Here is a 13,207-nt window from a genome sequence, read left to right on the forward strand (position 1 = left end):
TTTTTCTTGGAGAAAGGGGGGGAATAACAGTTCAGGTTTCTCTTGTGTTTTAGCGGGCTAGAGATTTTGTGTTCTTCTGACCACACTTCTGGGGTTTTGTTAGGCCTGGTGAGATAGATGGTGCTTGGGAATGTGGTCTTGTCTCCACACCAAGAGTACCTGCCTGGTAACTACCCATTAGAGGTGTTGTAATTTTGAACACAAATGGAAAAAAAGCCCGCAAGAAGGTGTAAGACTTGAAGCTCTTTGAATAGCTAGTAAATTGACATTAGTGTTTTCAGAGTTTTTAAATATTTTATGTGGCACTGAAATAATCAGTGCATGCAAATGGAGCTCCTTGGTGGAAGGAGTTATTCACTGGGGTAAGCAAAATGTTATGGGATCCTGGCTGATAGAATTTATTTTTTGTAATGTAGCTGCATATGAAGAGTGTGTTTAGCTGGATCCAAAACTTGAGATTTTGACTTTGCAGACTAGAGTGAACTTTTTTTTCCCCCTTTCAAGGAAAGTTATCAAATTCCAGAAATGTATTGTTTTTTATTGCTTTGTTAATAACCTCAAGCAAATTTTATATGCAGTATTTCATAATGCCAACTTTTAGCACCTAGAACTATCCCTTAATTGCTTAACCTAAGTGCTTTGTTGATCCAAAACCACCTGATTTTTGGAGATGAGAAAAAGGAAGGTTTTAATAAGGACATGTAAAATTATTTTGAATCTAGATCTTGAAATAGTTTGTCTTACTGGAAAGCAAACTGGAGCCTTCTATATTAGGCAGTTGGTGTAAAATGACAAGTTACTTAAAGGAATATGGATTCAAATTTTGCTTGCGTGGATGGGTGTACCTCATTAGCATTTTATGGCATTGGGTCAGTGCATTGCAGGGAAAGGATATAAAAAGAAGATTGTCATTAATATTGATAGTAATAGTTTATGTCTCAGTTATTAATTTCCAGGGTACTGTTCTGGAGTATGTTTTCAAGAAGCTGAAAGAAGAAATTAGTATAGCTTAAAAATTTAGCATATTCATCAGAATTGGGTACATTTATTATATGGGACAAGATTGAAAGTACTGGTGAATGATCTTTTTTTGAAATTTGGAAGAGCATTACTAATGCTATCACTTGCTTTTGGATATCAGTTATGCTAACTGTATATTTATCCTTCATTATTACATTTCTTAGCTGGTTAAGTTTTAAGAAGTGGTTCAGTTAGAATTATTAGCCTCTTGACTTGAGAGATTGAACTAATATTCTGGGGAGATGGTACGTCAGTTGATTTTCATTTACCCAAAATAAATTTTTGAACTTGAAGAGAGCTATCAATCATGTCTTTGTACAGTGCCTGGCACATAGTTAAGTGCTTAACAAATACCATAATTATTATTATTAATATCTCTAAACCCACCCTTTTCTCTCCATTCAAACTGCTACTCTGATCCAAGCACTCATCATATCCTACCTTGACTACTGCATCTGCCTCCTTGCTGACCTCCCTGCCTCCTGTCTGTCCCCACTCCAGTCTATACTTCACTCTGCTGCCTGGATCATTTTTCTTAAAAATCATTCAGTCCACATCTCCCCACTCGTCAAGAACCTCCGGTGGTTGCCCATCTACTTCCCCATCACAGGAACTCCTTACCATCAGCTTCAAAGTACTTAAATCTTGCCCCCCATTCCCTACTTTGCCTCACTGATCTACTACAGTGCAACCCACACAGCACCTGTAGATATATATTTGTACAGATTTATTACTCTATTACTTGTACATATTTACTATTTATTTTGTTAATGATGTGCATATAGCTTTAATTCTATTTGTTCTGACAATTTTGACACCCGTCTACACGTTTTGTTTTTTTGTTGTCTGTCTCCCCCTTCTAGACTGTGAGCCCGTTGTTGAGTAGGGACCGTCTCTATATGTTGCTGACTTGTACTTCCCAAGCACTCAGTACAGTGCTCTGCACACAGTAAGCGCTCAATAAATACGATTGAATGAATGAATGAACCCCCACACACTTTGCTCCTCTAATGCCAGTCTCCTCACTGTATCTTGATCTAGTCTATCTCACCATCAACCCCTTTCCCCCAACCTCCCTGCCCCCCCAGCCTGGGACTCCTTCCCACTCCATATATGCCGGACCACCACTCTTCCCATCTTCAAAGCTTTATTAAGGTCATATCTCCACCAAGAGGCCTTCCCTGATTAAGCCCTCTTTTTTCTGACTCCCTCTCCCTTCTACATCATCCATGGACTTGGTTTTGTACCCTTTGAGCACTTGGTGTTCACCCCACCCTCAGCCCCACAACACTTAGGTACTCATCTGTCAATTATTTGTTTATATAATAATACTAATTGTGGTATTTATTAAGCACTTACAATGTGCCATGCCCTGTGCTCAGCACAATTTGGGTTGGACACAGTCCTTGTTTCATCTGAGGCTCACAGTCTATCCCAGGTCTGTGTTCTACCCACTACACCATGCTGCTTCCCCATTATAGTAATATCTGTCTCCCCTTCTAGACTGAAAGCGCTTAGAACAGGCTTGGTACACAGTAAGTACTTAACAAATACCATCATCATTATTATTATTATTATTGTAGGCAGGTAATGTGTCTACCATTTCACTGTATTGTGCTCTGCCAAGCACTTATTACAATGACATGTGCACGGTAAGTGCTCAGTAAATACCACTGATTGATTTTGCAAGTAATTCTTTTTGGTATGATTCCAATTGTCCAAGAAATGTAAAGCTTGCTTTTCCCAGCCCTACTTCACCAACATTGGATTTGCAATGAAGTGATGGTGTGTAATGAAGATACTAGGAATAAAACAGTTAAAATGTACTGACTTGAAAGTGTAAGCTTTATGCAGCAGTAGTAGAAAAGACTTGAATATATAGATCTTTATAAATCCTCCACTTTTGGAGAGGTATCTTGGCCTGGTGGCAGGAGTGAGGAACCTGTGTTCTAAACCCATGCTGGCCACTGGCCCATTGTGCAGCCTTGGGTGCCTCTGGGTCTCCATTTTCTCTTCTGTAAAATGGACATAAGAATGTAAGCTCTCTGTGGGACAGACAGGGACCTTGTTCAGACTCATAACTTTACATCCACCCCAGTGCATAGTATATGGGGCTTAATAAATGCTGTAGTTTTTAAGATGTCCTCTTTGGAAAAAAATAAAGATACTTTTTAGAGTTCTCACATTTTAATAAAAGTTAATATGCAGTAAAGCAAAGATGTCCTTTCCATGATCAGAACCTGATTTGTCTTCACGATTAATAGGAATATTTCAAAGTAGTTAGTTGCCTTTGGGTTAGGAGATAAGGCTGCTGAATGTGAGATTATATCTGTGGGCTTCAGCGCCACAGTGAAAATTACTTTAAAACCGTGACCATGAAAATTCAGGACTGTACCTTTTCTTACCCCGTGTGACTCAGGGTGAACATTGCTCAGTCACCACTAGATAAGACTTGGGAAGCAGCGTGGCGTAGTGGAAGGAGTTCGAACCTGGGTTCTAATCTTGGCTCTGCCACTTGTCTGCCTTGTGAGCTTGGACAAGTCACTTACCTTCTCTGTGCCTCAATTACCTAATCTGTAAAATGGGAATTAAATCCTCCCCCCTCTGACTTAGTCTGTGAGCCTCAAGTGGGGCAGAGACTGTGTACAACCTGATTTTCCTGTATATACTCCAGTGCGCAGGACAGTTCCTGGCACTTATTATATGCTTAACAAGTACCATAAAAAAGGAGGGGAAGGGTTTGTCCTACTGCCAGCAGGACATGTGCTTGAGTTGTTTACACAGTAGTTGTGATGGTTTGCATTGAGTCATCCCAACTCTCTCACCATCCATCCATGGTGAGACACTGGTGGGGAGAATGATTGTCGTGTGTGTGTGTGTGTGGTGACCGAACAAAATATTTGAGACTTCAACAACAATAGATAAACTGAGTCCCCATCCATTTTGGATGTTATCTGTGAGAACGATAGAGTGGCTTAGTGAGGGTCAGTAATGTCCTGCAGTAATGTACTAGGGTATTGAAAGAGGACATTTTGGGGGGCTTCCTAAAACAAAGCTGACAATTCAGCATGTAGATCTTATTTGATTGCTATTTTCATGAGTATAACTTTCTATCCTGTATAGGCTCATTTTAAAATATATTACTGAGGAATATTTCTTGAGTTCCTTATATTTACAGAGGGCTTTGTAGTCATCCCTCACAACAGCCAGAGGATGTGGGCTTTCAACTAGTCTTCAATAGATACTGTGTTGTATATTGCCTATATAGAGAGAGGTATCGCCTAAGATTTTTGAATGAGAATTAAGAGGCTGGTACTGGGAGTCAGAGGACCTGGATTCTAATCCTGATCTGCCCCATGTCTGTTGTGTGACTTTAGGTAAGTCATCATCATCATCAATCGTATTTATTGAGCGCTTACTATGTGCAGAGCACTGTACTAAGCGCTTGGGAAGTACAAATTGGCAACACACAGAGACAGTCCCTACCCAACAGTGGGCTCACAGTCTAAGAGGGGGAGACAGAGAACAAAACCAAACATACCAACAAAATAAAATAAATAGGATAGATATGTACAAGTAAAATAAATAAATAAATAGAGTAGAGTTAAGTCACTTAACTTCTCTGTGCCTCAGTTTCCTCCTCTGTAAAATGGGGATTAAATTCTCCTCCGTATGAAGTAGACTCTGAGCCCTGTGTGGTACAAGTGCTATGTCCGAACTGATTTATCTTTTGTCTGCCCCAGCACTTACTGAAAAGTGTTCTCCAAAGTACAGTGCTCTGCACACAGTAAGCAGCCATTAAATGCACTTCATTACTTTTGTTGTATTTTCTAATGCCTAGTTCAGTACCCTGCACACAGTAGGCACTCAGTAAATAACTACTATGGAATAAATTCAGTTATTTAATACCTACTCACTTTTCTGAGTGAGAGAACTTTGACAAGTTGCAGATGAACCTGTAAGGGAGGTGCTCTGAATCCTGGGCCTTTCCTTTGCCCAGTGAACAATACTGGTTTATAATTTATGTGACCACGGAGTCCTCAAATTATTTTCTGACAACCAAATGCTGGCTGCTTTCTGAATGTAATTAGGGTTGCTTACAATGTAACTGAAAATAAAGAACATTCATCTATTACACAGTATCCAAGTGTTTGGACAGAGTTTATTCTTTCTCCCGTAGAATCGAAGTTATGTACTTTTGTTAAAATGATCGAGGGTAATTTTCAAACTTTGGAGTATTTCCTTGTCTAAGGGAAGAGTTTATGTTTTATGAAGTGAGAGTATGATGTGCTATTAATGAAGCATTGTTTTTTTGTTTGAGCTTTAGTATAATACCAAACTGTCGATGAATAATAATTAGAGCATTTATTAAGTGTTTATTGTATTCCAAATATTGGGGTAGATGCATGGTTATGAGATTGGACTCAGTTCGTGTCCCACACCAGGCTCAAAGTCTATCATACCTATTTTACAGGTAAGGAAACTGAAGCCCAGAGAAGTTGTCACCTGCCCAGGGTCACACAGCAGACCATTGGCCAAGCTGGGACTTGAACCCAGATGTCTTGACTCGCAGTTTCATTCTTATTTCGTGCTTATGCCATGCTAATAGTAGGGGTTTGTGTGTGAAAGATAATTTAACTAGGATCTGATAATGGAAGCAATATAGTGTTAAGTGACTTTAGACCAGTTTTACCTCATTCAAAAGCATCTCTGGATTTTCACCTAACCTGTGTTCAGGAAGATGCAGGGATGCCATTCATTCATTCATTCATTCAGTCGTATTTATTGAGCGCTTACTGTGTGCGGAGCACTGTACTAAGCGCTTGACAACTTTTCATTTTGAGCGTGGGGCTGAACTTGGGATGGGGCTCCCCCATGGGCAGGACCTGGGAGGGGGACAAACAGAGGCACGCGCGCCAGGGAGGTGGATCCATTCATTCATTCAATCGTATGTATGGAGTGTTTACTTTTTGCAGAGCACTGTACTAAGTGCTTGGGAAGTACAAGTTGGCAACATATAGAGACGGTCCCTACCCAACAACAGGTTCACAGTCTAGAAGGGGGAGACAGACAATAAAACATTTGGACAGGTGTCAAGTCATCAGAACAAATAGAATTAAAGCTAAATGTACATCATTAACAAAATAAATAGAATAGTAAATATGTACAAGTAAAATAAATAGAGTACTAAGTCTGTACAAACATGTATACAGGTGCTGTGGGGAGAGGAAGGAGGTAGAGCGGGGGGATGGGGAGGAGGAGAGGAAAAAGGGGGCTCAGTCTGGGAAGGCCTCTTGGAGGAGGTGAGCTCTCAGTAGGGCTTTGAAGGGAGGAAGAGAGCTAGCTTGGCGGATGTGCGGAGGGAGGGCATTCCAGGCCAAGGGGAGGACGTGGGCCAGGCGTTGACGGCGGGACGGGCGAGAACTAAGTACAGTGAGGAGGTTAGCAACAGAGGAGTGGAGGGTGTGGGCTGGGCTGGAGAAGGAGAGAAGGGAGGTGAGGCAGGAGAGAGCGAGGTGATGGAGAACCTTGAAGCCGAGAGTGAGGAGTTTTTGCTTGATGTGTAGGTTGACAGGCAGCCACTGGAGATTTTTGAGGAGGGGAGTAACATGCCCAGAGCGTTTCTGCACAAAGATGATCCGGGCAGCCGTGTGAAGTATAGACTGAAGTGGGGAGAGACAGGAGATCAGAGAGGACACACGGACTTGAGGAGATGGATCCGTAAACCCTCATGGAGAAACCAGTTGGGGTTGGTAGGGGGTCTGTTTGCCATCTGAGTCCTCTAGACTGTAAGATCGATGTGGGCAGGGAATGTGTCTGCCAACTCCCAAATGCATAGTTCAGGGCTCTGCACATGATTGACCCTGGAATGTCTGGTATCCACTGAGCCAGAGCGAGCTGATCTCACCTCTAGCCTCATATTGACAGTGACGGGGCAGGCAACTGTGGGGCCCAACCTAATTACCAATTCTGGGTGGGTGAAAACCCCCTTGCTTTCTCAAGTTCTTATCTCTCCCGGAGTCTTCAGTAAATCTGCCCGTTTTCTCCTTTCCTTTGCACTAGATTACATTGCTTCTCCCTACATTATAGGACATGGTCTTTTCTCTGATCAGTTAGTACTGCGGTACATTTCACCAAGAGTAGGAAATCTACTGCACTGATTTCAGACTTCGAGACTGTGTTTTCACATGCTCTGAGCCCACCTCACCAGATTCTTACCAAATCACTGCCCTCTTTGTTTTCGGCTCCAATTAGTTATGCCTGGAACATCCTCCCCCTTCAGATTTGACAAATTATCACTCTCCCCACCTTCAAAGCCTGATTAAAAACACATCTTATCTAAGGGGCCTTCCACAAACAGACCCTCAATTTCCTCATCTCCCATTCTCTTCTGCATTGCACTTGAATTTGCACTCTTCATTCACCCTATCCTCAGCTCCATAGCACTATACATATATGTGGGATGTTGGTTCTAATCCCAGCTCCGCCACTTGTCGGTTGTGTGACCCTGGGCAAGCCACCTAACTTCTGTGTGCCTCAGTTACCTCATCTGTAAAATGGGGATTAAGAGTGTGAGCCTCACGTGGGCCAACCTGTTTTGCCTTGTATCTACCCCAGCGCTTAGAACAGTGCTTGGCACATAGTAAGAGCTTAACAAATACCATTATTATTTTTATCTGTAAGCAGTATGGTCTAGTGGAAAGAGAACAGGCTTGGGAGTTGGAGGACCTGGGTTCTAATCCCAGCTCTGCCAATTGCTTGCTGTGTGACCTTGGATAAGTCACTTAACTTCTCAGTGCTTCAGTTTCCTCAACTTTCAAATGAAGTTTAAATCCTACTCTCTCCTAATTAGACTGTGAGCCCTATTTGGAATCCTTGGAACAGGAATTTCCCAAAATCACTTCTCTTTAAAATACTAATAATGATGCTGTTGTATTGTACCCTCCCAAGTGTGTGGAGGGAGGGCACAGTGCTCTGCCCACAGTGCTCACTAAATTCAATTGATGATGGTGATTTGGGATAGGGACTGTATCCAACTTGATGACTGTGACTGTCCCTCACTGTGCTTCGTTCTCACCTGTCCCACCGTCGACCCCCGGCCCACATCCTCCCCCTGGCCTGGAATGCTCTTCCTCCACACATCTGCCAAGCTAGCTCTCTTCCTCTCTTCAAAGCCCTACTGAGAGCTCACCTCCTCCAGGAGGCCTTCCCACACTGAGCCCCCTTCTTCCTCTCCCCCTCCTCCCCCTCCGTATCTCACCTGCCTTACCTCCTTCCCCTCCCCACAGCACCTGTATATATGTATATATCGTTATACATATTTATTAGTCTATTTATTTTACTTGTACATATTCTATTTATTTTATTTTGTTAATTTGTTTTGTTGTCTGTCTCCCCCTTCTAGACTGTGAACCCGCTGTTGGGTAGGGACCGTATCTATATGTTGCCAGCTTGGACTTCCCAAGTGCTTAGTACATTGCTCTGCACACAGTAAGCGCTCAATAAATACGATTGAATGAGTGAATGAACTTGTATCTACCCCAGTGCTTTGAACAGTGCTTGGCACAAAGTAAGTGCTTTACAAATACAAAAATAATAATAATAATGAAACGATTGCATCTTTCTCCCACTCTCTAGACTGTAATCTCCTTTTGGGCAGGGGACATGTCTACCTACTTCGTTATATTGTACTCTCCCAAGTGCTTAATACAATCCTCTGCACAAAGTGCTTAACATATTGTGGTTATTATTAGTGATAATAAGAAAGCTGTTCACCCTCCTTTTTCCCTGTTTGTTTCCTTTTTTTCCTTACTCCCTCATAGAAAGAATATGAAACTTTTACTGGGGTAAACCTCTCAAGCACTGCCTTAAATTTCTGTAGAATCTTAAAATAATTTCACTTATCCTTAAGATCCCTAAGGTCTCTCTGTAAGAAAACCCTCATTTTTTAGGTTGGCAAACAGTTACAAAAGATTCAGAGAATTGTCTAGTTACAGAGTAAGTTGGGAATGTCTGTCCAATTTTACTTGATGCCTAGACCAGTGCGCTTTAATTACATGAAGTGGCTAGACATTTTTGTTTCCAGCAGACAGAATTGTTATTGGAAGGGTGCGGGACAAAATATATTTTAAAATGCAGAGAACATGATTTTGTTGAAAGGGGAGCAGGACTTTGAGTTTAAAATCAGTAGCCAGTCTTAGTTGCCGAGAGAAGTGTAGAGGACCCCAAGTGGCTCAATGGAAATGGGTTTGGGAGTCAGAGGTAATGGGTTCTAATCTCGGCTCTGCCACTTGCCAACTGGATGACTTTGGTTAAGTCACTTTACTTCTCTGCGCCTCAGTTACCTCATCTGTAAAATGGGGATTAAAAGTGTGAGCCCCACATGGGACAACCTGATTACCTTGTACTCCCCCAGTGCTTAGAACAGTGCTTGGCACATAGGAAGCATTTAATAAATACCATTATTATTATTATTACTAAATGTTCAGCCTTTAAAAACTCTAGTTAAAATAAAGATCCTGTTTGAAGATTTTAGTTTTTTTTGACTATTGGAGGTGTGGCTCAGTGGAAAGAGCACGGGCTTTGGAGTCAGAGGTCATGGGTTCAAATCCCAGCTCTGCCAACTGTCAGCTGTGTGACTTTGGGCAAGTCGCTTAATTTCTCTGTGCCTCAGTTACCTCATCTGTAAAATGGGGATTAAAATTGTGAGCCCCCCGTGGGACAACCTGATCACCTTGTAACCTCCCCAGCGCTTAGAACAGTGCTTTGCACATAGTAAGCGCTTAACAAATACCAACACTATTATTATTATTATTATTATTATTATTATTATTATTATTATTATTATAAAATGGCATTTAAAGTAGAGGTTTTCATTACGGCAAATTAGATTATTCTCTCCCTCCTTCCTGCCATCCTCCTTTCCCCATGCTTGCTTCTGCTGATCTCCCCATCCATCCCGCACCCCGAAGCTGTCTTATGCCATCAAGCAACTGAAGCCAGATAGCAAGGGCAAGAAAAGAATCTTTGCTCAAACATAATTCTTGAAACCCATGTTCAATAAGTGTTGGTTTTCCTATAACTCAAGTAAAGAGTAGTTTTATAAGATTTTAATATATTTTTAATTTGAACAATTTTGTTTTCCTATACAGCCTATTAAAATTAACATGCATATTTAATCTTTTCAGAGGCCGCAGCAGTGGCAAAGGACTGCCTCAAACTACTGTAAGTAATCGCAGCTATTTTAATTTGAAAAATTTCACTGGGATTGAAATTTTAGATTAGAAAATGTGTTTTAATTGCTTATTTGCCACCTTATCTTTAAAATTTGTAAAAATTTAAAAGTGACTTTTATTGTCTCGACATATGTAAAAATAGCACCTACAGTATTTTACTTAAATATATTTGTCAACTATAATGCTAGCTGTTTGTGTAGAAAAGAAAGGCTACTTTAAAGAACCCACAGATTTAGAAAGGCCAGCACCAATAGTGGCAATGTGTATTGAAATGATTTGAACTGTAGCAAACTGTTGCAGACTTATGGTGGATTCTCCTTCCCTCTCCTTGAAAAATGGTTTTCTGGCTTTATATTCAAGGTCTTTAGTCCAGGGTAAAGCTGAATATTTGAACCAACCAGTTTCCTGATCTGCAGCTAATTTGAATAATTCAAAAAACATTTGGATAATGTGACAGAATTTAGCACACAGCAAATGCAGTTTTATTTGGTAACCTGAACTTTCAATTGTTTGAACAAACTTCAGTTCCAATTAGTGGTACTTTCTCTAATTATTGAGCTAATTAAATTCAAATGATTGGAAAAATACCACCAATGAAATTCTTCACCCATGTCAGCATTATTATGTTGTTAGTCCTGACATGGGCACACTCTCATTGCAAGATAGGGTTTTTTTTAGACCTGTCTTTGGTGGCCAGTAGTTGGAGGGGTGGCAGAAGAGGTGAATGAATTCTGCTTTGTGTTTTGTGCAGGACATGAGCATTGGGAAGGAGAAAAGCCACTTAAAAGGGGACATTTTTGAAGTTCATTTGTGTATATGTAATTGATTTTAATTTCGGCAAATATGAATGCTCATGATTCTTCAAATTACGTGAATTATTGATTTAATCAAACTTCTCTAACAAGCCTGTATTGGTTTTGTTGTGTCAAAATGTAAAATTTAAATTCCCAAAAGTTTCGTGCTTAAAGTTAGAAGTGACTCCTTTTAGCATTATAATGTGTAAAATAACACTAAACCACAGTACGGTACCATGCCTAATTGCCCAGTTCAGTGCTAAATATTAAACGGAATCACTTGTTCATTTTACATTGTAACGTTAATACTTTCTTATATTCCAGATTTCTTTTGATGGAATCTATGCAAACATGAGAATGGTTCATATACTTACATCTGTTGTCGTAAGTTTTCAGAAAATTTCCTCAAATTGTTTTGTGTAATATGGAAAATGCTGTGAATAATGTTTGTGTGTGTGTGTGTGTGTGTGTGTGTGTGCGTATATATGTATGTATATATATATATAAATATGCAGAGAGTCATCCTTTTGGGATCTACGTTAGGAAAAGAAACGATGTTAGATAAGGACTCATGATGATATAACCGACTTGGATGTGGTGCAGAACTAGAATGGTGCAAGAAGTTTAGGGGCCAGAAGCAAGCCATCATTTACCGGTCCCAATGCAGAGATAGAGAATGGGGCTGAGGCTTAAAGATTAGGACTGTCTGCTGCTCCAGTAGTTCTGCTCTACAGCTACCTGTTTACAGGTTGAGCCCAAGAGACTTTGGTTAAGAGGCTCACTACTGTCCCGGGCCCAGACCAGGGTTAGGGCAATTTAAGGGACACTGTTGGAGCAACAGTAAGTTCTACTTTTCAAACACCTCTTCTTCCATCCTCCTCCTCTTTCCCAACCTAAGTCCAAGAAATGCCAGCTTGCCAAGGGGCCTTCAAATACCCATGCCTCTGAGGTGGGGGAGACAGGTAGCAAGATCCTTTCAGAGGCCGTGCCACTTGGGGGAAGGAATGGAATCTGGCATTCTCTTCAAATTGGTGGCCTTGAGTAACCACTTGTTCCTAAAACCAGCTCTGTTTGGAACACTTTACCATCAGGTGAACATTCAGCTGGTCCACTGTGAAAACTACACGGATGGCTCAGATAAAGCAAATTAGAGAGGAGGGAACGGACCCTTTCAAAATCCAAATTGGTTAAATCCAATCCATATGTGTTAGTCTTGAATTTTTCTGCCTGACAACAAAAATTCTATCTGGGTCAACCAGATAATTTCAGGGGTCCAGAAGTGAGTTGTTGAGCCGGTGTGGATGCAGTTTGAGGGATTGCATTGAGGTTTGGGATGTAGAAGCACAATAATACACACATATATATATATATATATATATATATATATATATATCTGCCTGCAGTTTAAATTAAAAGCAAAATTTGGAGCTGTGTGGAAATAATTTTGTTCATGGTGTTTTAATACTGAGAGCATTAGTTTACTTAGTTATCGTAAAGAACCTGGATGTCCCATCAGGACCACAAACTTACCATGTCCAAAACAGAACTCCTCATTTTCCCACCCATACCTTATCCTCTCCCGACATACCTTATCCTCTCACTGTAGATAGCACCACCGTCCTTCCTGCCTCATCAGCCGGTAACCTTGGCACTGTCCTAAACCCCTAGTTCTCAGGTCTACCCTTACATTCAGTGTCACCAAATCCTGTCGGTTCTACCTTTACAACATTTCTAGAATCCGCCTTTTCCTCTCCATCCAAATTACTACCACACTGATCCAGACACTTATCATCTTCTACCTTGATTACTGCATCGGCCTCCTCGCTGACATCTCCACATCTTCTCTCTCCCCACTCCAGTCCGTACTTCATGCTGCTGCCTGGATCATTTTTCTGAAAAGCAGTTCAGTCCAAAGCTCCCCCGGTCCTTAGGAACCTCCAATGCTTGCGCATGCACTTCTGCATCAAACCGAAACTCCTTATCATCAACTTAAGGCACTCGATCAGCTCTCTCCCTCCTACCTGACCTCACTGATCTCCAACTACAACCCAGCCTGTACACTCTAATCCTCTAACACCAACATACCGTCTGTGCCTCGATCTCTTTTATCCCACCACCTGCCCTTTGCCCATGTTCTCTCTCAGGCCTGGAACACCC

General features: G+C 41.2%; 1 protein-coding gene across 9 annotated transcripts in view; it reads left to right on the forward strand.

The window, feature by feature from the left end:
* ATXN2 (ataxin 2) overlaps window positions 1-13,207 on the forward strand; it is a 97,604-nt gene that overhangs the window by 22,047 nt on the left and 62,350 nt on the right. For all 9 annotated transcript variants that reach the window (XM_038763078.1, XM_038763079.1, XM_038763072.1 and 6 more), the window contains exons 2-3: window positions 10,209-10,245; window positions 11,375-11,434. In XM_038763078.1, coding sequence (XP_038619006.1) covers window positions 10,209-10,245; window positions 11,375-11,434 — 97 coding nt within the window. The remainder of the gene's footprint in view (window positions 1-10,208; window positions 10,246-11,374; window positions 11,435-13,207) is intronic.

Source organism: Tachyglossus aculeatus, chromosome 21 (assembly GCF_015852505.1).
Source record: "Tachyglossus aculeatus isolate mTacAcu1 chromosome 21, mTacAcu1.pri, whole genome shotgun sequence".
Classification (NCBI taxonomy): Eukaryota; Metazoa; Chordata; class Mammalia; order Monotremata; family Tachyglossidae; genus Tachyglossus; species Tachyglossus aculeatus.